The sequence below is a fragment of the Lepidochelys kempii genome, chromosome 3, assembly GCF_965140265.1.
Source record: "Lepidochelys kempii isolate rLepKem1 chromosome 3, rLepKem1.hap2, whole genome shotgun sequence".
In the NCBI taxonomy this organism is placed as follows: Eukaryota; Metazoa; Chordata; order Testudines; family Cheloniidae; genus Lepidochelys; species Lepidochelys kempii.
In genome coordinates, this window is record NC_133258.1 from 15761892 (window position 1) to 15785686 (window position 23795).

General features: G+C 45.6%; 1 protein-coding gene across 1 annotated transcript in view; it reads right to left on the reverse strand.

Annotated features, from left to right (window-relative positions):
* Positions 1-6260: 6260 nt before the first annotated feature.
* The window catches only part of TNFRSF21 (TNF receptor superfamily member 21), a 66581-nt gene continuing 49046 nt past the window's right edge, over positions 6261-23795 (reverse strand). Inside the window, exons 5-6 of the mRNA XM_073335809.1 lie at positions 9012-9234; positions 6261-7707 (exon numbers count right to left, since the gene is read on the reverse strand). Of these exons, the coding sequence (XP_073191910.1) occupies positions 7478-7707; positions 9012-9234 (453 nt within the window). The 3' untranslated portion in view covers positions 6261-7477. The remainder of the gene's footprint in view (positions 7708-9011; positions 9235-23795) is intronic.

A 23795-nucleotide genomic window follows, 5' to 3' on the forward strand; every position in this document is an offset into this window, starting at 1 on the left:
GCATTGGTAGCTACGTCAGCAGTCGAAGCTCTCACACCAACATCGCGCTGTGCGCATAAGCACTTATGCCAGTAAAATTTATGGTTTTAGAGTAGCAGCCGTGTTAGTCTGTATTCGCAAAAAGAAAAGGAGGACTTGTGGCACCTTAGAGACTAACCAATTTATTTGAGCATAAGCTTTCTTGAGCTACAGCTCACTTCATCGATGAAGTGAGCTGTAGCTCACGAAAGCTTATGCGCAAATAAATTGGTTAGTCTCCAAGGTGCCACAAGTCCTCCTTTTCTTTTTAGTAAAATTTATGTTGATCGGGGGGTGTTTTTTGCCACCCCCAAGCTATATAAGTTTTGCCGATGTAAGTGGCCGCGTAGACATGGCCTTCCACTCTTCCCCTACGCTCATGCTCCCCAGTCACTTTTTTGAACGTCTCAGTTAGTGATGCCTCATCAGTCACTTGGGTGTGGCCAAAGATCAGTGAAAAGAAGGCAACAACGGAGCTGGGTGAATGATTGTTTTTCCATTTTGCCTCCAGCTCCCGGGGAAAAACAAACAAACAAACAAACGTGGTTCCAGTTGAACTGAATCCTAAACATTGCACAAAGTTTTGGCAATTGAAATAAAAAATCTGTTCCATTTGACTGGAAATGGATTTTTTTCCAGTTATTTTTAAATGGCTGGATTCACAAATGACGGCGACAGCAGCAGGAGCCACCCACCTTATGACTTTCAGTCCAGGGGTTAGGGCACCTGAAATGTGGGAGATCCAAGTTCAAGTCTTTGCTCCAAGGACTAATTATTTATAAAAAAGTGGAACAGCTCCAATAGGAGAGAGAGAGAATGGGAAGTAGGCACCTAAATACCTTTGAAGATCTGGGCCCCAGTGGGATGTGCCTGGACACCTAACTCCCACTGCATCACTTACCTGCATCTTTAGGCAAGTAGATACCTTTAAAAATCTGGCAGCTAAATCACTTAGATGCTTTTGAAACTTTTACCCAATGATTATTATGGCCTGGAGTGACTAAGGGCAAGTCTACACTAAAAAATCAAGTCCATGTAAGTTACCTAGAAATACAGCCACTGCAGTAAAATAAAATTGATTTTTCATGGCCACACTAGGCTCCTTCCGTCGGCGGTGCGCGTTCTCACCAGAGGGCTTCCACCAATTTAAACAGACAGTGTGGAGCATTGTTCGCTGACGGCTCTGGGCTGTCAGCCCCACTGGTGGGGCTCTGGGCTGTCAGCCACCAGGGGCTGACAGCCAGAACAGTCAACTAGCGTCTACACCAGGGGTCAGCAACCTACGGCACACGAGCCGATTTTTAATGGCACGCTGCTGCCTGCCGGGTCCCAGCCACCGGCCCCACTCAGCCCGCTGCCAAACCCAGGCTTGGACCCCAGCAGGCAGCAGTGTGCCATTAAAAATCCTGCCCGCCCTGACCCGCTCTTCTCTGCCCCTCTGCAGGGGGCAGAGTGAAGATGCTTGGTCCCGCCAGCTGCTGCAGGGCAGGCAAGGTCCCCCTCTCCCCCGCCATGCTGGGTTCCTGCCCCTCCTCCTCTCCCTCCCTGCTGCCGATCAGCTGATGGCCCTTGCAAGGGAGGGGGAGAAGCGCAGCTGCATCCGGAGAGGAGGCAGAGAAGAGGTGGGGACAGGGCCTTGGGGGATGGGGGTGGAATCAGGGCATATCCCCTCCAGCCCCCTGCCGTGAGCCGCTCTGGGCAGGGAGCACCCCCATGACTCCAGCCCAAACCCACAGCCCCCTGCCCTGACCTCTGCACCTCCCTCACACACACCCAGCCCTCTGCCCTGACCCCTGCACCCCCCTTTCAACAACCCCCACCCCATGCTCTGATTCCTGCACCCCCCCACATTTCCCCAGTCCTCTGCCCTGACTCCTACACCCTCCTCACACCCCCAGCCCTGACTCCTGTACCCCCACACATACCCAGCCCCCCCACCCCATGCCCTGACTCCTGCACCCCCCCACATGCTCCCAATCCTCTGCCCTGACTCCTACACCCTCCTCACACCTCCAGCCCTGACTCCTGTACCCCCCACACATACCCAGCCCCCCACACCCCATGCTTGACTCTTGCACCCCCCCCACATTCCCAGCCCCAACCTGAGCACCAAACAGGAGCTCTGCACCTCACCCCACCCCCATAGTCCCACCTGCACCCCTTGCACCAAATGGGAGCTCCCCAGGTAAGCACTCCACACCCAAACCTCCTGCCCCAACCCTGAACCCCTTCCCTCATTCTAGCTCCTGGCCAGACCCTTCACCCCCAGCCCTGTGCTCAGTGCATTCCCACCCTCAGCTCAGTGCAGAGAGAGAGAAAGAGAAAGAGAGCTAGAACCAGGGAGAAGGTAGGTACCCACTCTATGTGGGCAGGGCCGGGATCCCAGACCGGCAGCGGGCTGAATGGGGCCCTGGCTGGCAGGAGCCGGCGGACGGAACCCCAGACCGGCAGTGGGTTGAGTGTCAGCAGGCTGAGCCGCTCAGCCCACTGCTGGTCTGGGGTCCCGGCCGTCAGCCCTGCCCAGCCTGCTGCTGGTCTGGGGTTCTGGCTGCTGGCCCGGGGTTCTGGCTGCTGGCCCCTTGCCAGCTGGGGTCCTGGCCACAGGCCCCACTCAGTCTGCTGCCAGCCTAGGTGAACGGAACCCCAGGCAGGCAGCGGGCTAGCAGCATAAGATCAGCATTTTAATTTAATTTTAAATGAAGCTTCTTAAACATTTTGAAAACCTTTTTACTTTACATACGGCAATAGTTTAGTTATATAATATATAGACTTATAGAGACCTTCTAAAAAACGTTAAACTGTATTACTGGCACGCAAAACCTTAAATTAAAGTGAATAAATGAAGACTCAGCACACCACTTCTGAAAGGTTGCTGACCCCTGGTCTACACTGGCACCGTGTGTCGGCCTAAGTACATCGACCTAGGTGCTATGCCTCTCGCAGAGTGGGAGATATTAGGTTAGTGTAGTGGGCAACTTACAGCGGCAGGGGCAACATTGTATTGAAGACGCTCACGGAGTTGAGTTGACGAAAGCTGCCTTACATCGACCTAACTCTGTGGCACAGACCAGGCCTAAAGCAGAGAAGAAAATAAAAAGGGCAATAGACAAATTGTAAACAGATTTCATATGTGTGCGTGTGAAAATTCCCTCTTAAGAAGGTGAATGGAAAGCCTGGTACTCCTGGTTCTGTAACTACGAGAGAGGTTGTCACCACTAACCAGCTCTTACATCACTAAACGGTTAGACTTCTGTTGTTTGTGTTTTACCTTCCCATTTGGTAGCAGTAACCCTAGAAACTCCCTCATTATGCCATCAAACCAGATAGTTTTATATCATCCGATTGGTGAATTAACTATGACGCAGCCTTGGGATACAGTGCAGAGTGTAGGGAGAACTAGATATGGACAGGTTTCAGAGTAACAGCCGTGTTAGTCTGTATTCGCAAAAAGAAAAGGAGTACTAGTGGCACCTTAGAGACTAACCAATTTATTTGAGCATGAACTTTCGTGAGCTACAACTCACTTCATCGGATGCATACCGTGGAAACTGCAGCAGACTTTATATACACACAGAGATAAGCTATTACCAGCAGGACAGTGGGGTGGGATGAGGTATTGTTTCATATTCTCTGTGTGTATATAAAGAGCTTCCCATAAATGCTTCTGGCAGTCCAAGTAAATACAATGGAGCTTGAGCTAGTGAGAAAGTGAAGGCATAGATCATAACCATCACCGAAACTGTAGTATCAGTCTCTATGACAGTTATCTGGGGAAAGGGCCTAAGGTACCGGGAAGACCTAATGGAAGTTGATGGGAGGAAGGCAATAGGATGACCAACCTGAAAGCAAAGCTGTTGTAGGGGCTGCCTGAAACCTAAAAAGGCTGGATTAGGAGGGTAATTTCCTACCTGAAGCAAGTGGTTCAAACATCCAGAACTGAAAATAGGGGGTGGGAGGAGGCATGCTAGAGAAGAACAAAGTGACTATGAGCGTAGCTTGTAAAGGGGGGATTTGTTTTAGAGCACTAGATGATGCAGGGAATTGGATGTAAAAGCTGTACGTCTCTAGGAAGCTGGCTTAAACCTACTCCCATTTGATGGCAACCAAAGTTGCACCAGCTGATAGTTCTTTGGGGTCAGCCTGATTGACTCATTAAGCCTCAGTCTGTACACAAACCTTCACAAAATACCACCACCGGCAGAGCAATGCAGGGAGGTTTGTACTCACTGCATGCACTGGACCCGGTCTATGGCTAGACAGAGGGCTTCAGTCTCCAAGACTATCAATCCAGCACTAGAATTCACCTTCTTCCCCCTTTCCTGCCCCATAAGTTCCCCTAAAAGATTCCTCATCAAGCTAGTAGCCACAGCTACAGAATTACATCACTTAGATTGCAAACAGGGCATTCTTTCAAGGGGTTTGTTAGCTTCTCTAAGGCAGTGCCCCCTATCTCTGCGGGGGTGGTGTTCAATACTGGCTCAGGTGTATCAATTACAAATTACACACCTATCAAAAGTACACGCAAGATTGACAAGCTGTTGCCTGGGCTGTTACTTTAAATAACAGGAAAAACCGTGGCACAATGTGCAGGCACAACAGGAATAACTACACTGTATGGGCCTTGTGCTATCTCAAACGCAACAGAGACTGGACAAGATCGAAGGGTGAAAGGGAAGGAACAATTCAAAACAAACACACCTCTGTTCTGGCAAAAACAGCCCTGTTCAATTTGTACAGATGGAGATCAACAGGGAGGGGTAAGCCACAAAGCTCTCCTTGTCAGCAGCAGTTTTCAGACAGCTGTTTTGCTATTTCAGTTTTGTCTACGCTTCACTGGTTTAACCACAGCTTCAACCACACAGGGCAGTGAAATTTCAAAGTGAAACAGCAAGCAGATTTCTTTCCCATCTCCTTTGATGTCTAAATATCTGCACTTGACTTACAGGTCCCACAATAATCAGCTGTACCCATAAAATGAGACAGAGTTCCAGCCAGGCAGTGTCATTTATATGGATTTTTGGGGCTTCAATTTGTGCCTCCAGGCCATGAATGAATCAGTCCTACCCAATTGCTTGAGACTGTCTCTACAAAGAGCTGGGGATGTTTTAGTCTGAAGCTTCCACATGCATTATGGGGTGGTAATATCAGTGTGATAAATTGAACATTGACTACCACAAACACACGCTGGCCACTGACCCATCTCCCCACAACTTAGCATTCCAAATCTCTGAGCAGCTCTAAGCTGCTACTTTTAAAAGACGGCCTTAAAAAAGGTTTCTTCTTTGTTCCATTTCCCCAGCAGAGAGCCTCTACTGGTTGAGCTGGGAAATATCCAGTCCTGCACTTCGGACAGGCTTATGCTCATCAGGTTAGGAAAAATAGGGAGGTTTATATCACTGGAAAGGAAAGATTCCCAGTTTTCCAGCATTCATCTTACTGTGGGAAAGTCCTCAGATAGTCTGCTTTCAAAGTACTCCACGTATATACTGAACACCTAGTTTAGGTGATAATTATAGCTCCATTTTACTTTAATATCTACTAAGCCTGTCTCCTCTAACTGAATCCTGGGCTCTCCTAGTACACCCCTAGCTACCCTGGGGTCCATACACTAGAGTTCCTTAACATGGCTTGATTCAGCTTTTGAAAAAATGTAGCCACCCACTAGCCAGAAACCAACATGAAAAATCTCCCACAATTGAGGGGTAACTCAGTGAGAAGTCTCCTCCCGCAAACATGCTGGGAACAAAAAAGAATGCAACATTTTACCAAGGTGAGATGTGTTCACCTCTGCCTTTGTTGTTTACTACGTGTACTGCACCAGACTCAGCCTTCTAGTGGTGGCAAGTTATGTTCAGTCTCAGGTAAACAGAGGTGCAGCAGCCTAACCTGGCGGCACAGATCACCTTGGCTAGATGCTTGTTCAAGAGGAAAGTGTGGCACAAGGCACCATGCCTCACCTCTGTGGCAGTCCACATATCCAAAACCATCAACACAAATGAAGAGAAAGTATGAGCTTTCTTGGGTATGAATTTAATGTAACAATTTCACTTAAGACAATCACCCATTATGCCTAGACCACGTATGCAGAACTTCAAACCAGACTACATCTTAGAACTAGTTCAAATGCCCCACATCAAAACTAGGGCTTACTGAAACAGATTCCAATCATCTTATTTATAGCAGTGATTTGGAGACATCCAGCCCACAGAGCGAAGCATCACAGAAGTTAACACAGAAGCATGTCAAGTAACAAACATCTAGTATTTATTAATAAATTAGTACACTGGAAGGCAATTTTTCCATATCAGAACCTCCCCTCCCCTCAACCTCACCCCATCCCAAGGTAGCAAATGCCATCCTTGTATTATAGTTCTTCAAGCTGAACATATTACAGACTGTTCATTATGGGAGCATAACAGTTGCAAATATAATCAGACCATTCTGGTTTTGCTTTTTTTTTTTTTTTTTTTTTTAATAAAAAGTGAAGTGTGATTTAAGAGACCACTAAGACCAGGTAAGGTCTTTGGAACCTTACCTATTAGTCAACACCTGTATAAAAAAAACTCCAAACAAACAAGAGAGAACTGTAAAAGCATAGCTCAGGAAGTTTTATGATCACAAGGAGAGTGTCACCGCCAGGGCTCTCCCTCACCTTCCACAGTTCAGCACCAGTGCTGACTGAGATGATTTATTCAGGGCCTGCTTATCTCTTAAGTTGCAAGGCAAGATACTTCTTGTTGCGTGTGGTACATTCAGCTGCAGGCCAAGTGACTTTGTTATAGTCTTGAAGGCTGGAGGAATTAAGCCATTTATTTTCTTTAAAACATTTCTGCTTTAGCTTAAAGGAGCACAAGTAATCAAGCATTTTATGCATTGTCCAGGTGAAAACCATACAATAAATAACTGTGCTAGTAAAATCTCCGCAAGGAAAATGAACCATACAATAGTACATTTAAAAAAAGTCAGCTCAAGAAAAAAAATAAAAGCTAGTTGCATTAGAGAGTAACAGATGAAACTCAATTCTCATGTTTTCCTATTTTCCACCAAGGAGCAGAGGGGACAAGGGGAAAAAAAGGTTTGTGAAGAGGAAAGCTACTTTGGAATAAGACAGATATGACAAAAACTAAAATGAGTTAAGAACTATTCCAGATTCAATGTGTAAGTTACACCGGATTTGTGGTCTTTCGTTAATGACATGTTTTAAAGTGCATAAAATGACTGACTGGAATGAAAACAGAAAAATAATTCAGAAGGGGACAGAGGGAACAAAGATTTTAATTGTGAAAGTTAAGCATGAAAGGGGCAATGTTTGCAAACTGCCCCTTCCACAAATGAGAGAGAGACCTTGAAGAAAATACTGGCCATGTATTCTACAAAAAAACAGCCTGCATATTGTCACTCATCTTTAATGAGTGCCAAGCTAGTATTAGCAAGATTCAGAGTGCGTGGTGGCCATTGTCTACAATAGATCGGGAAGATGACTATAGACAGAGTCCAGCAGTGTTTGGCTGGCTTCCTGGCTCTTGACTCCAGCAATTTCAAATAGCCTGTCCAGCTTATCCTCTGCCTGTGGAATCTCTTCAATCACATGGAGCTCCTCAGGAGTTAGGATGTGAAGCATATCGTCAAAGATGGGTTGCAGGTCACAAGGGTCCAACCGCACCTGACGCAACACTGTGTCTTTCTTTTCTGTGAAGGGAAGAAGGGACTGATGGTTAAGGCACCATTTCCTGGAAGAGCATTCTCCCAGACAGGAGACAAACAAATAAATTCACACCTTGGAGACCTCACTCCCCATTCCCTGCCTCTAGGAAGCAGGTCACAACTTGCAAAGAACGTGAAAAATGTGGGTGGGTGTTAGTCACAGAAACTAGAGATGGAGAAAGCCTATTGAGTCACCCAATCCAAACCTCTGCCACAGCAGCATGGTTCCCCAGAGCATATTTGCTAATGCTGAATTACAAATATTGAAAATCACAGGGAAAGAAGAGAGGCCAAAAGCCAGGGAGTGCTACATTCTGTTGGTTTCAGTCGTTTTAATGGGTCAGATTACTTTGTGTCCTCAAGTGTAGATGATTGGGTTAGGTTCCAATGAGTCATGCTTCAAATTACAAGTTACCTTAAAGGAAGTTGGTTTAAAAAAAGAAAATGTACAACCTGGAATTAATGCAACAAGGAAGAGGCTCAAGCAAGAAGGTCTCCCTTCCTTGGGATCTCTCAGACATCAGATCTCCTAATACTGACTAGGAAAGAGGCAAGTGTCATGGGAATAATAATAAAAAAAAAATCTCCAAGGAAAATTACCATGTTGAAACCTAGTCTGTTTCAAAGACAGCAAATTTAAAATAAATTCAGGTATGACCTGCCAATTCTTGTCGTTTTATAGCCACGTTTTCCTATTTAACCCCCCCCCCCCCCCATGTGTTAAAAACCTTTACAAAGGGAAGAAAATTCATTGACTGAATACCCAGGGAATACAGTAAAAATCAACTGTAAAGTTGGACCCGGTGAAACACCATATAGTGTCAATGGGCATTTTCCTTTAATGGGAATTCGATCAGTAGCCATGAAGACCCTAAAAAGCCATCTCCAATCTGAGAGATCTTAGATGTTATGTATAGCAATAGTAGACAAAATTTGACAAAAGAGTGATTTTTAGGTTGAGTGTCCCTTTAAAGCACTTTGTCCTTTCTACTCAGGTCTTTATACCATGTCTACAACAAAGGGATCTGGTACCTGAATCCCCATATCAAGTGCCTATACTGTCAACTCATAATAGTCTCTCCAATTGATACTCAAATTGAATTTATTCTAGTGACAACATACTCCCAATAACTCACTAATTTCTTCTCCACATATCCTGGCTTCCTAGTTTTACTGGATGCAGCAAAGAAGCAGTAACCCTTCCTATGGTCAGACATTAGCACTTTCCACCTTTTATATTGTTCTGAAAACACATTTAAACATGCAGACTAGCATGCTGACTTGGGTACCTTTGGTAATAAAAGAGCCTGTTCGGCTGAGTGGAGAGGAGCTGCTGGAAGTCGAATCACAGCGCAGAAGAGGTTCAGATTCATCGACAAAGAAGCCCTTGTTCTTCTCGCAAGGAGACTGTTCCACGGGGAGGATGGTGGCATCAGGAAGTTTCAGATTTGGACTGGCAACGGGACCGAGTGGGCCAGGGCTCACTGGAAGGGCCAGTTTGTCAGGTTCTAGCTGTGAAGAGAAAAGTTGATTATGATTTGTTACGCAAAACCTAAAGCAAAGTTCATATTCAGAACCATTTGCATCTCAACTTACCAAACAGGGACAGAGGCCAGGACATTAATATTGTAACTTTATAGGTAGACTCTAGCCCCTTCTCAGTGGAATTTAGAGTAAACACGTAATAGCTCTCACCTTTTAACAGGGTTCACAATATTCTGATTGACTTCTCCACAAGGAAAACTGAAAGTGCCTAACGTGAATGGCCTGTTCTCAAAGGAATTTCTCTCCCTACATCCTACTGTCCCAGTAAATAGGGAACAAAGCAGAGAGTTCAAAATGATGGGGTCTAAATTAACTGTTACCACTCAAGTAAGAGCTCTTGGAGTCACTGTGGATAGTTCTCTGAAAACATCCACTCAATGTGCAGCGGCAGTCAAAAAAGCTAACAATATTTGGAACCATTAGGAAAGGGATAGATAAGACAGACAATATCCTACTACTACTATATAAATCCATGGTACCCCCACACCTTAAATACTGCATCCACTTCTAGTCACCCCATCTCCAGAAAGATATATTAGAATTGGAAAGGTACAGAAAAGGGCAACAAAAATGAGTAGGGATATGGAACAGCTTCTGTATGAGGAGAGATAAAAAGACTGGGATTTTTCAGCTTGGAAAAGAGAGGACTAACGGGGGATATGACAGAGGTCTATAAAATGATGGTGTGGAAAAAACGAGTAAGGAAGTGTTATTTACTACTTCACATAACACAAGAACCAGGGGTCACCCAATTAAATTAATAAGCAGCAGATATAAAACAAACAAAAGGAAGTACTTCACACAATGCACAGTTAACGTGGAACTCGTCGTTAGGGGATGTTGTGAAGGCCAAAACTATAATGAGGTTAAAAAAAAAAAATAGATAAGTTCATGGACGATAGGTCCATCAATGGCTATTAGCCAAGACGGTCAGAGATGCAACCCCACGTCCTAAGTGTCCCTAGCCTCTGTTTGCCAGAAGCTAGGAATGGGCGACAGGAGATGGATCACTTGATGATTGCCTGTTCTGTTCATTCGCCCTTGGGCACCTGACATTAGCCACTGTCGAAAGACAGGATACTGGGCTAGATGAACCATTGGTCTGACCCAGTATTGCCGTTCTTATGTGGTGGAAAACCGTTACCAGTATTTGGTGTACTTACATGTGTGTCCCAGAGCGTGTCCAAGTCCAAGTACTTGTGTTAAAAGCAATTAAAAATATACTGGCCATTTAGTATCCCATATACATATTCAAAGGTGAGTCACTATAGCTTATCTTCATGTTCTTTTCATTCCTTTGCATGGTTAACGGAAAGAGAGAGAGAAAAGCCCAAGATGGCTTGCTGATACCAAGAGTCAGGATTCCACAGCTCCAAAGTAAACATACAGGCCCCAGTTTCTCACTATGGCTAAGCTGGGCTGATGTACTGGAGAGCAGCAGCTGCAGGGAGCAGGTTGTAGCTCCCCCATTCAGGGCCAACCAGCTCTGGTCAGAGACTCCATGTACCACAATAGTGGGTTCAGGAATAGCTGAGCTCAATTCTGCCACACTCCCTCATACCCCAACCCACCGTGTCTTCTTATGGCAGGTTTGGAAGGGACTTGTGTAGGAGCTGGTGCTATTGTCAGCACAAATTCCCACTAACTGGGGGGAATTATTCACTGGAAACCACTGGCCACTTAGTGTTGCATAGCAGAATGGAGACCCACAGCTATACCTCTATGACCACAGAGCACTCAATGGGGTTGCACAAGTGTAACTTAATGGAACACCCTGAACAGTTCTGTTGCTGACGCACCAGACGAGAATCTAGCTCCCGCTCCTAGAGCTGAAGATATTTTCATTAAATGAAGTGCAATTTTCAGCTACTTTTCAGAGTTAATCACATTTTAAATTAGTCATTTATTTGGCCAAACTGTGTCTCCTCCCCAAAAATACATACACCTGCTCTAAAAGTTACACTGTATTTAACTCCACTATGGGCTTACTCACAGACCTTAAAGCCAGAAGGGACCATTAAATGATCAGCCGTCTGACCTCCTTTGGAGCACAGGCCATTAAAATTCCAGACAGTTATCTCTCTTATTGAGCACAATAACTTGTGTTTGGCTAAGGCGTATCTTCCAGAAAGACATCCAGCCTTGGTCCGAAGACATCAACCTACTTCTGTGGGTAGGTCATTCCAATGGTTAATCAACCTGAGTGTGCTTATTTCTAATTTGAATGTCTACTTCCAGTCATCAGTTCTTGTTATGCCATTCTCTGCTAGATTAAAGAGGCCTTGAGTAACCAGTATTTTCTCCCTGTAAAGATGCTTATACACTAATCAAATCACTTCTCAATCTTTTTCATAAGCTAAATATATTGAGCTCCTGACATCACACCGGAAAGCATTTTATCCAGTCCTCAAATAATGTGTATAGCTCTTTTTTTGCATGCTCTCCAATTTATCAACATCCTTTTTAGATGTGGACACCAGAACTGTACGCAGCATTTCTGGACTCCCATTTTCCTTCATCTAAACCTATAGGTATTGAGAGCGAGATTTAGGCAACAGCACTGTTGAGAACCAGAATATCCCAGGAAGGACTAGGACTGTTCATACTCAGTTCTTTTGGTCCCAAGTCCCATATCTTGACTCATTTCACTTGGTAGCAGAAAGCCCAATTTCCAGATGGAGCCAGTTTTATTTAACTTGCGCACACGAATAGAGAATAGGGAGCATAATACCACATGCAAGGCAATTTATATTCCATGGACTAGCTAGATACACAAGCAATGAAGCCCATTTAACTATTCCACTAGATAAATAATAAAGGCTCAAGGTATAGATTTAGAATCATATTAAGGCAACTTCTTAGCATTGGTAGCCCAATAGCATTTCATAGCCACACCCGAACCCCACTCTCTAGTATACAAAGGAAGTATGGAACAATGTTCACATGCTGTCAGATTGTTTAACGCAGCCCAGCTCTGCTAGGCATTTTAGGTGTTGTATTAGAAGAAGGAAGCTTGCTCCACTCAGCCCTCTGCATATGCTGGAAATGGTAAAAGGTTTCTGGTATTAGCTCTGCAGACTGACCCCCTAAGACATATGACAACTGCAGTCACTCCCTCACATTCATACAAATGTCTTATGCACCTAACAAAGAGGTACTTGTACACACTGTGCGGTTCTCAGGAACTCTGCACTGATCTTTAGTACTGTGATTCACATGAATGTAATTCTACATTCTGCGTGTGCAAAGCATTTACCGCCTACAAATGTCCATTGATCCGCCCACCTCACTTCCATCAATTCATGAAATTAACTTTCAGTCCTGTTCCACTGTAATAAAAGGACTTCTTTCAGCAGGAGACAGGGGATTGTTCTACTTCAACATGTTTTGCAATATATTTACAGTGGTGATTGATTAAATCTTGTGAACAAATCGTGCAGAATCATGCAGGGCATTTTAATGGAGAGTACAAAATTGTGTGTTTGGTTTTTTTTTTAGACTACTGTTCTTTACTGGCATTCTTTTTCTCAGTTGAGAATTGGTCTAGTAAACCTGGATGTTTCCAACACAGCATCCTACAGGATAGGGATTTTACCTTTAAAAATAATTTGACAGTGGGGCTAACTCTTCCAAAACATGCAATTTGCCTGCTCAATACCCAGGTGCAAGCCTATTTTTACCCACAAGAGAGGTCTGAAGAACAAGGGGCATGAAGAGACAAGACTGAAAGGATCAGAGATGTTGAAAACTTAATGCCTCCTAACACTAAACACCAAATAAATCACAAACAGCTGCTAAAGCATTCATGAAAGGGTGGTTTTCTAGAATGTAAAAATCCTCAGAGCCTGACCTGTTCTGAACACACTGTTTACTTAATAAGCGAAGTACACAGGATTCTGGGATGTGTAGTTAATGTTTAAACAGTGAGGGAAAGAAAGCAGAGTGGAGTGACAGCGTTTAGGAGGAGAGTAAAACACTGCTTTGGAGAACTATTAATAGACTGAGTAACTTGCATGAACCTGCTTGCAATATTTATTTTTAAAGCACTAGTCTAGAAAGGTGCCGTCCACTTCCTGACCTAAGCTGGGTTCATGGTGTTGCATCCAGCTGAGCACTGCCCCATGGGTAGCTATGTTTCAGAAGCTGGAAAAACAATTCCCCGTATACAATTTATCCAGCACCATGGGCTCCCTGGAGAGTGAACACACTCCTAGAATCTGTGCCCAACTGATCATAAATAGTCTCCTGGGTAAGGTTTCAGAGTAGCAGCCGTGTTAGTCTGTATTCGCAAAAAGAAAAGGAGTACTTGTGGCACCTTAGAGACTAACCAATTTACTTGAGCATAACCTTTCGTGAGCTACAGCTCACTTCATCGGATGCATAAAGTGGAAAGTACAGGGAGGAGATTTTACATACACACAGACCATGAAAAAATATACATTGTAAGGAGAGTGATCACTTAAGATGAGCTATTACCAGCAGGAGAGTGGGGTGGCGGGAGAGAAAACACTGGTCTGGGATTCTGGAGATCTAGATTCTATTCCCAGCCTTCCTGCGCAACCCTGGCCAAGACAGCTTCTATGCCTGGGCTACCCCATTTGTGGAAAAAAGGGGGACAATACAACCTACTCACAATTGGTTAGAGTTTATGGATGCTTAGACAGAAGGTACTATGGAACTGCTCTGTTTTCTCGTTCCCTTTTACCATTCTACAGGGGAGCCTCACATTAGTTATTGTAGTAAGAGTCTAATGATGATAGAAGCAAATATCTGTAAAGCGCAGAGGAGGCAAACGAGCTCTCTCACTACACTGGGAATCACCATGTCTAATCAGAAAGGCATTCACTACCACTGACCCGCAGTTACCTCACTAAAGCAGTTACACATTTGGTTTTCACACTGAAACCAACTAATGGCTTTGACGAATCAGTTACCCTCTGCAACGAAACAGGATTAAATTGCACCAATTTTTCTAAGTTACTGCAGCTAGTTTTTTGCAATGTAAAACTTCTATCTTCCACTTTTCTGCTATTCCAGGCTCTAACTTCCAGGCTCCAAGGACTTGAGTGACTGCACCTCCCGCTATGTCTGTTCAGTCCCTAAACGTTGTGGCAATGGGAACTGGCACCAAGGCAAAACAGATAGCTTCAAGCTTGCTGCCCCAGACACGATGGATTAGTTCCTAGCTGGGAACAGAGAGGCAACAATTTTTAAAAAGCCCTAGAAGGCACTTAAAATGGCTTGCTGAAATACACAGGACTTGTTTCCTAAAGACAGCTGTGAGGACCTTCAGCCAACAACCATCTGCTGACAGCATCCCTACAGCCTGTATTTTTACAGCTGGTTCTTTATTTTGGCTGAAAATGTTTGCATTGGCTTTATTACACTGTAGTACTAGATCATCTTCACAATAACTTATCAGCCAGCTGAACTGATCTTTATGTATTAACATCCGTGAATAATATAAATGTACTTATGCTCATTCATTTATAGCCCCTTCTAGAGCACTCATCATGGTACCTGAGCGACTCAGCCAGCAGCGTCTGAAGTTCAGTGATCTTAAATATAGAGGGAAGACCAACCTATGCCTGAACCACCTCGAAGGTGAACTGTAAAACCAGAAGAGAAACATTGAGCCCTGTACCTGAACATCCTTGCCCTCTCCTCCCACCTACCTCCATTGGGCAACATTCAGATGAAACTGTCAATTCTTTCCCATTCGTGATGACTGCCAGCTCTTCCTGGTTTATTAATGGTATCCCAGAATTTATCATATTGTTGGATCATATTAAAGAAGTTCTGTACTAAAATCACAATTGAGTTTGATTCCTCATAGTTTAAATTCCTGGGTATTACTAATTAAGAGGTCCCTTGGTTTTGGATACTGTTTCTTTCCCTCTGTGTGAAACTTGCAAGCTGTTAATTGTGTTAGTACATTCTAAGACAGTCTGTTCTCAAAGCAATTCTTTGTAATAACAACTACTCACACAGAGAGAGACTCAAAACAATACTCTGTAACAACAGAAACAGCACCCAGAGACTCCCCGCCCTTTTGTTGTATTCATCTCGCTTTGTTAACAATTGTGATTAAAATAGAGATAGAGAATGTATGTGGATGGATGCTTGGTGTGGATAATAACTGAATGATCAGGGAGGTGCCAGCCTAAGAATCCAGTGTCCATCAGCTGAAGAAGGCGTCAAGTGGAAATAACCAAAGGACTCCTGGAGGGCAGACTGGAATCCACCCAACCGCCTCAAGAATGGGAGAACTGAAGAACAAGATAACATCTGGTAGCATGGAGACGTCAGGAATGTGCCATCTGCTGATTGATTCAGCAACAGCATGATGAAGCAATTCCCATAGACTGGCATAGGAAGAAATGCCTATAAAAATGGACTCTAGAAAGTGAGAACTTTGGGGTCTGATTCTGCAAACCAACTTCCAGGAGCATCAGATGAGCATCTGACAAGGCCCTGCTCCCTCCTCGTGTCCAGGCCACCTGGCCAGTGGCTTGGCATGAGCAACTCTAAGGCTGGTAACTATGATAACCTTGCAGAACGTGTGTGTGTGTGTGTGAATAAATATGAAATTGAATGGAATGTTATAGCTATAACTAACTGCTTACTATAATTCTTTCTGTATTCATAATAAATGTGGCATTTTGCCTTTTCCCCTTTAATAAGAGCCTGCTGGTTTTTATTTTATTGCTATAACAATATTGGCACATCACCGGTGTCTCCAGAGTTACAGAAGACTTAGATTTGCTAGGTGGGGAATTTAGCAAATGGTGCTGGACTTCTACTCATTTTAACTTTGCATCACCCCTTTGGATTATTCCTTAAATTTAGCAATAGCTTTTAGAAGCACATGGTGGGACAGACAAATTCACCCGACAAGTGCAAGAAAAACTACTACTTCAGGGCTCTTAACTCTAGCTAGAAAGATTATCCGGTCCACCTCATGCAATGAACCTTTCAGTTTTCTGTGCATGTCAGCAAACTGCCACGGTCTCTTACATCAAGGGTAATTCTATGACAGCCAGGCCCATATGACTCACTGAATACCTTAACTTATAGAAATGGAGGGCTCTCGAAGTTAAGAAAAACACTGGGCTCAGCTAAATTCAATTCACATTTGTACAAAGCGGCAATTCATACTGGGATGTCTGAGGACTCAAGTGACCTCAAACGTGCATTTGCAGCCCCCTCATGGAAGGGAACAGTCAAGGAACACGTTTCGACACAATAGCTGTTTGGATTTTTGCCCCTAAAAGACATGTGTTGCACTCCCCGCATTCCCTCGGCGGGAGTCTTGTTGTGGGTGCTTCGTTAAGGAACGCATCAAGATTCTTTCTGCTGTCTCTTCACCTTACAGAGACCTTCAGACAGCATAATGGGTTTAAAATTTATATGCAGCTCATGAACAAGCGCTAACAGATGAATCTGGCTCACTGGAATCAGAACAGCACTTGCATTGTTTTCGTTATTAAACTACAATGAGGGAAATTAAATGTTGGGACCTGATGATTAAGAAGAAGCCTGATGGGAAGTTTTAATTAAACAGTGCATTATACTGGCTAATTGCCTAATGCCAATGAAGAAACAGCTACCTGTAGTTTGGTTAAGCAAAAGTTTTCTTGCCTAACACACACAACTGTAATTTCCTGGCCAAATTTAGCAGCTGGCTCTAGTCAATGGAGAAAATCTTAGAGACTGAGACTTTGCGGTCATTGGGTCAGGTGACAGCGCAGATTTCACTGCATAAGAGAGGAGGGATTTACATTTAGGATGGGGTTGCTGTTTTCCTGCTTCCTTGCGGAGGGATAGCTCAGTGGTTTGAGCATTGGCCTGCTAAAAACCCAGGGTTGTGAGTTCAATCCTTGAGGGGGCCATTTAGTGATCTAGGGCAAACATTGGGGATTGGTTTGGACTAGATGACCTCCTGAGATCCCTTCCAACCCTGATATTCTATTCTATGATCCCCTCACCACTAAGATTCCACAGCCCCAGAGGAGGGGATGACCTGAATGAAACTGATGAGAGCCCAGTCAGTTCCAAGCTGTGAGGGAGGACATACTCTGCACACAGTACAGCAGAGGAGACATGCCTCAGCAGGCGCTCACTGCAAGCAGGCATGATCTTACCGGAAGGAACAGAAGGCACAGCAGGTGGGAGGAACAAGACACTGCAGTGCCAGCCAGACTGCAATTAATAATCTCTCAAAGCACTTAACTCCCATTAAACCTAATAAGCCCTCCATGCACACGAGGAAGATACACCCCAATAAATGGTGTACATGTTCAACTGGCACCAGATTTGGTCTATTTTACAATCAGCCCTCTAAATTAAAGTTTCCAGATTATCTGCACCAGTGGGGGTCACAATGTCCACAGCTTAGCAGTTTTGATCACTGCTTGGGGCACAGGGGGTGGGAGTGTACATTGGATTAAGTTCCCGTACAGAATTTCAAAGGAGGAAGACATTTATATTGCGATTCTCTTCCGAACCCTCTTCAGAGCTCCAAGCTCATTTTTATCAACAGAGGAACTTCACACCACTCCTCCAAGCTACAGTGTTAAAAGTTTATTAAGGGGAGGGATTTTAATTCTGAAAGGTCTTTTTCATTCAGTTAACTGCTACCATTAACTGGACAGCCAGCCAAAAGGGAGACTTCTGCTGTGTCTATTGAAAGACAAACAATTGGCTTCTTCCTCTTACCACTCTTCCATAATTTTCCTGGTTTGAAATAAAAGACTGGCCATTTTGAAAAAAATTTAAAAAGTGCCAGGAAGACGCATACAAAATCTTCACACCCCTCTCCTGCACATAAGAGCCAGAGAGATGACAGAGACTGTGCGCAATTCCAAACACCCTCGCTCTTAGTCCTCCAGCTCAACACCCTCATCCCTCAAAAAGAGCCATTTAAAAATCCACGTTTTCCCCACCTCTGATTTCTGGATGCGTTCAGTCTGTGTGGCTACTGTTGAAATGTTAAGCTCTTTGGGGCAAGGGCTGTATTTGTGCCCTGTACAATGCCAAGAACATTGTTAACACCAATAGTGCAGTTTATTGGGCTATGTCTTCCTGAAGTGTGCATGCAGGACTCAGTTTTAATGGTATTAAGTTTAACAGGGTGCCAGCCATGATTAACAGTGTTTGTTCCAATACTTTGTCACTAGTGTAGACTAGACACACCATGGTTCTCACACCGAATTAGGGATTGTCATAGTACAGGTCAAAATCTTGGGGGTTAAATATAATCAAAACCAGGGCAGCTGGTTACAATACTTCTTGTATCCTGATAGCCTTGAACTTTCCAAAGATTTTGTAAGAAGACTACTTGGGCACTACAGGTGTTAACCACAGTAACCAGTGTAGATCCAGAGCCGGATTAGTTCGAGATCTAGGCTCTAAGCCCTGGTCTACACTAGGACTTTAGGTCGAATTTAGCAGCGTTAAATCGATGTAAACCTGAACCCATCCACACGATGAAGCCCTTTATTTCGACTTAAAGGGCTCTTAAAATCTATTTCCTTACTCCACCCCTGACAAGTGGATTAGCGCTTAAATCGGTCTTGCCGGCTCGAATTTGGGGTACTGTGGACACAATTCGATGGTATTGGCCTCCGGGAGCTATCCCAGAGTGCTCCACTGTGACCGCTCTGGACAGCACTCTCAACTCAGATGCACTGGCCAGGTAGACAGGAAAAGAACAGCAAACTTTTGAATCTCATTTCCTGTTTGGCCAGCGTGGCAAGCTGCAGAGCTCATCAGCGTGACCATGCAGAGCTCATCAGCACAGGTGACCATGATGGAGTCCCAGAATCGCAAAAGAGCTCCAGCATGGACCGAACGGGAGGTACAGGATCTGATCGCTGTATGGGGAGAGGAATCCGTGCTATCAGAACTCCGTTCCAGTTTTCGAAATGCCAAAACCTTTGTCAAAATCTCCCAGGGCATGAAGGACAGAGGCCATAACAGAGACCAGAAGCAGTGCTGCGTGAAACTTAAGGAGCTGAGGCAAGCCTACCAGAAAACCAGAGAGGTGAACGGCCGCTCCAGGTCAGAGCCCCAAACATGCCGCTTCTGTGATGAGCTGCATGCCATTTTACGGCGTTCAGCCACCACTACCCCAGCCGTGTTGTTTGACTCCTTCAATGGAGATGGAGGCAACACGGAAGCAGGTTTTGGGGACGAAGAAGATGATGATGAGGTTGTAGATAGCTCACAGCAAGCAAGCGGAGAAACTGGTTTTCCCGACAGCCAGGAACTGTTTCTCACCCTGGACCTGGAGCCAGTACCCCCTGAACCCACCCAAGGCTGCTTCCTGGACCCGGCAGGCAGAGAAGGGACCTCTGGTGAATGTACCTTTTAAAATAATATACATGGTTTAAAAGCAAGCATGTGAAAGGATTACTTTGCCCTGGCATTCACGGCTCTCCTGGATGTACTCCCAAAGGCTTTGCAAAAGGTTTCTGGGGAGGGCAGCCTTATTGCGTCCTTCATGGTAGGACACTTTACCACTCCAGGCCAGTAACACGTACTCGGGAATCATTGTACAACAAAGCATTGCAGTGTATGTTTGCTGGCGTTCAAACATCCGTTCTTTATCTCTCCATGTTATCCTCAGGAGAGTGAGATATAATTCATGGTCACCTGGTTGAAATAGAGTGCTTTTCTTCAGGGGACACTCAGAGGAGCCCGTTCCTGCTGGGCTGTTTGCCTGTGGCTAAACAGAAATGTTCCCCGCTGTTAGCCACGCGAAGGGGGGAGGGTTGAGGGGGTAGCCACGCGGTGGAGGGAGGCAAAATGCGACCTTTTAACGAAAGCACATGTGCTATGTATGTAATGTTAACAGCAAGGTTTACCCTGAAAGAGTGTAGCCACTGTTTTATAAAATGTGTCTTTTTAAATACCGCTGTCCCTTTTTTTTTTCCTCCACCAGCTGCATGTGTTTCAATGATCACAGGATCTTCTCCTTCCCAGAGGAGAGTGAAGATTAGAAAGAAAAAAAAACGCACTCAAGATGAAATGTTCTCCGAGCTCATGCTGTCCTCCCACACTGACAGAGCACAGACGAATGCGTGGAGGCAAATAATGTCAGAGTGCAGGAAAGCACAAAATGACCGGGAGGAGAGGTGGCGGGCTGAAGAGAGGGCTGAAGCTCATATGTGGCGGCAGCGTAATGAGAGGAGGCAGGATTCAATGCTGAGGCTGCTGAAGGACCAAACCAGTATGCTTCAGTGTATGGTTGAGCTGCAGCAAAGGCAGCTGGAGCACAGACTGCCACTACAGGCCCTGTGTAACCAACCACCCTCCTCCCCAAGTTCCATAGCCTCCTCACCCAGACGCCCAAGAACGCGGTGGGGGGGCCACCGGCCAACCAGCCACTCCGCCACAGAGGATTGCCCCAAAAAAAGAAGGCTGGCATTCAATAAATTTTAAAGTTGTAAACTTTTAAAGTGCTGTGTGGCATTTTCCTTCCCTCCTCCACCACCCCTCCTGGGCTACCTTGGTAGTCATCCCCCTATTTGTGTGATGAATGAATAAAGAATGAATGAATGTGAAGCAACAATGACTTTATTGCCTCTGCAAGCAGTGATCGAAGGGAGGAGGGGAGGGTGGCTAGCATACAGGGAAGTAGAGTGAACCAAGGGGCGGGGGGTTTCATCAAAGAGAAACAAACAGAACTTTCACACCGTAGCCTGGCCAGTCATGAAACTGGTTTTCAAAGCTTCTCTGATGTGTACCGCGCCCTCCTGCGCTCTTCTAACCGCCCTGGTGTCTGGCTGCGCGTAACCAGCAGCCAGACAATTTGCCTCAACCTCTCACCCTGCCATAAACGTCTCCCTCTTACTCTCACAGATATTGTGGAGCACACAGCAAGCAGTAATAACCATGGGAATATTGGTTTCGCTGAGGTCTAAGCGAGTCAGTAAACTGCGCCAGCGCGCCTTTAAACGTCCAAATGCACATTCTACCACCATTCTGCACTTGCTCAGCCTGTAGTTGAACAGCTCCTGACTACTGTCCAGGCTGCCTGTGTACGGCTTCATGAGCCATGGCATTAAGGGGTAGGCTGGGTCCCCAAGGATACATACAGGCATTTCAACATCCCCAACAGTTATTTTCTGGTCTGGGAATAAAGTCCCTTCCTGCAGCTTTTGAAACAGACCAGAATTCCTGAAGATGCGAGCGTCATGTACCTTTCCCGGCCATCCCACATTGATGTTGGTGAAACGTCCCTTGTGATCCACCAGATCTTGCAGCACTATTGAAAAGTACCCCTTGCGGTTTATGTACTTGGCGGCTTGGTGCTCCGGTGCCAAGATAGGGATATGGGTTCCGTCTATGGCCCCACCACAGTTAGGGAATCCCATTGCAGCAAAGCCACCCACTATGACCTGCACATTTCCCAGGGTCACTACCCTTGATATCAGCAGATCTTTGATTGCGTGGGCTACTTGCATCACAGCAGCCCCCACAGTAGATTTGCCCACTCCAAATTGATTCCCAACTGACCGGTAGCTGTCTGGCGTTGCAAGCTTCCACAGGGCTATCGCCACTCGCTTCTCAACTGTGAGGGCTGCTCTCATCTTGGTATTCATGCGCTTCAGGGCAGGAGAAAGCAAGTCACGAAGTTCCATGTAAGTGCCCTTACGCATGCGAAAGTTTGGCAGCCACTGGGAATCGTCCCAGACCTGCAACACTATGCGGTCCCACCAGTCTGTGCTTTTTTCCCGAGCCCAGAATCGGCGTTCCACAGCATGAACCTGCCCCATTAGCACCATGATGCATGCATTGGCAGGGCCCATGCTTTCAGAGAAATCTGTGTCCATATCCTGATCACTCACGTGACCGCGCTGATGTCGCCTCCTCGCCCGGTATCGCTTTGCCAGGTTCTGGTGCTGCATATACTGCTGGATAATGCGTGTGGTGTTTAATGTACTCCTAATTGCCAAAGTGAGCTGAGCGGCCTCCATGCTTGCCTTGGTATGGCGTCCGCACAAAAAAAAGGCGCGGAACGATTGTCTGCCTTTGTTTTCACGGAGGGAGGGAGGGAGGGAGGGAAGGGGGGCCTGACCATATGTACCCAGAACCACCCACGACAATGTTTTAGCCCCATCAGAGTGCTCCATTGTGACTGCTCTGGACAGCACTCTCAACTCAGATGCACGATTGTTTGCCGTTGCTCTGACGCAGGGAGGGGCGACTGACGATACGGCTTACAGGATTGGCTTCAGGGAGCTAAAATCAACAAAGGGGGTGGCTTTACATCAAGGAGTATTTCAGGCAGGAGTTCACGGAGGGTTCCAATAAGAAATGGTGCACCTAAGTTATTTTTCTTATTGGAACAAGGAAGTTAGCCTGGCCTCTGATTGATACATGGCTAGATTTACCTTGCTGCACCTTCTCTGTGAGTGACTGCAGTGTGACCTAGAGGAATGAGTCCCCTAGACAGGGGAGGAGGCAAATGAGTACAAAACAAATCTGGTCTATTTCTTGTTTTGATCCACTCCATCTATCTTTTACATCTTTGGCTGGCAGCAGATGGTGCAGAAGGACTGCTAGCCATCCTCATCTCTTGCCTGCCCGGCAGAAGATGGTACAATACGACTGCTAGCCATCCTCATCTCTTGCCTGCCCGGCAGAAGATGGTACAGTACGACTGCTAGCAATCCCTATTGCCTGCCTGCTCACCATAAGACGGTTCAATAGGATTGACTACAGGACTAAAGAGAATGACCTGGTCAAGTCACTCCAAATTTAGTCCCTGTGCCCATGTCTGCCGAGGCGCTCCCAGCCGACGTGGCCAGGAGCACCTCGGACACGACGATGACGGCTACCAGTCGTATTGCACCGCCTGCTGCCAGAAGGCAATGGGTTGCTGCTACTGTGTAGCAATACCGTACCGCGTCTGCCAGCACCCAGGAGACTTATGGTGATGGTTAGCTGAGCGGGCTCCATGCTTGCCGTGGTATGGCATCTGCACAGGTAACTCAGGAAAAAAGGCGCGAAACGATTGTCTGCCCTTGCTTTCACAGAGGGAGGGAGGGAGGGAGGGAGGGAAGGGGGGCCTGACGATATGTACCCAGAACCACCTGTGACAAATGTTTTAGCCACATCAGGCATTGGGATCTCAACCCAGAATTCCAATGGGCAGCAGAGACTGCGGGAACTGTGGGATAGCTACTCACAATGCAACACTCCGGAAGTCGACTCTAGCCTCGGTACTGTGGAAGCACTCCTCCGAGTTAATGCACTTAATGCACTTAGAGCATTTTCTGTGGGGGGACACACACTCGAATATATAAAACCGATTTCTAAAAAACCGATTTCTATAAATTCGACCTTATTCCGTACTGTAGACATACCCTAAGTAGGTTTCCCTAACATGTTTAGAGAACAGCACTGTCACACCCACACTGCATGTTCTTCCTCAGTTCATACTAAGTCCTTCAAGGTCTTGTACTCCCACCCCTACTAATTCACTGGAAGGTATACCAGTGTTCAGATAGATCACAAAA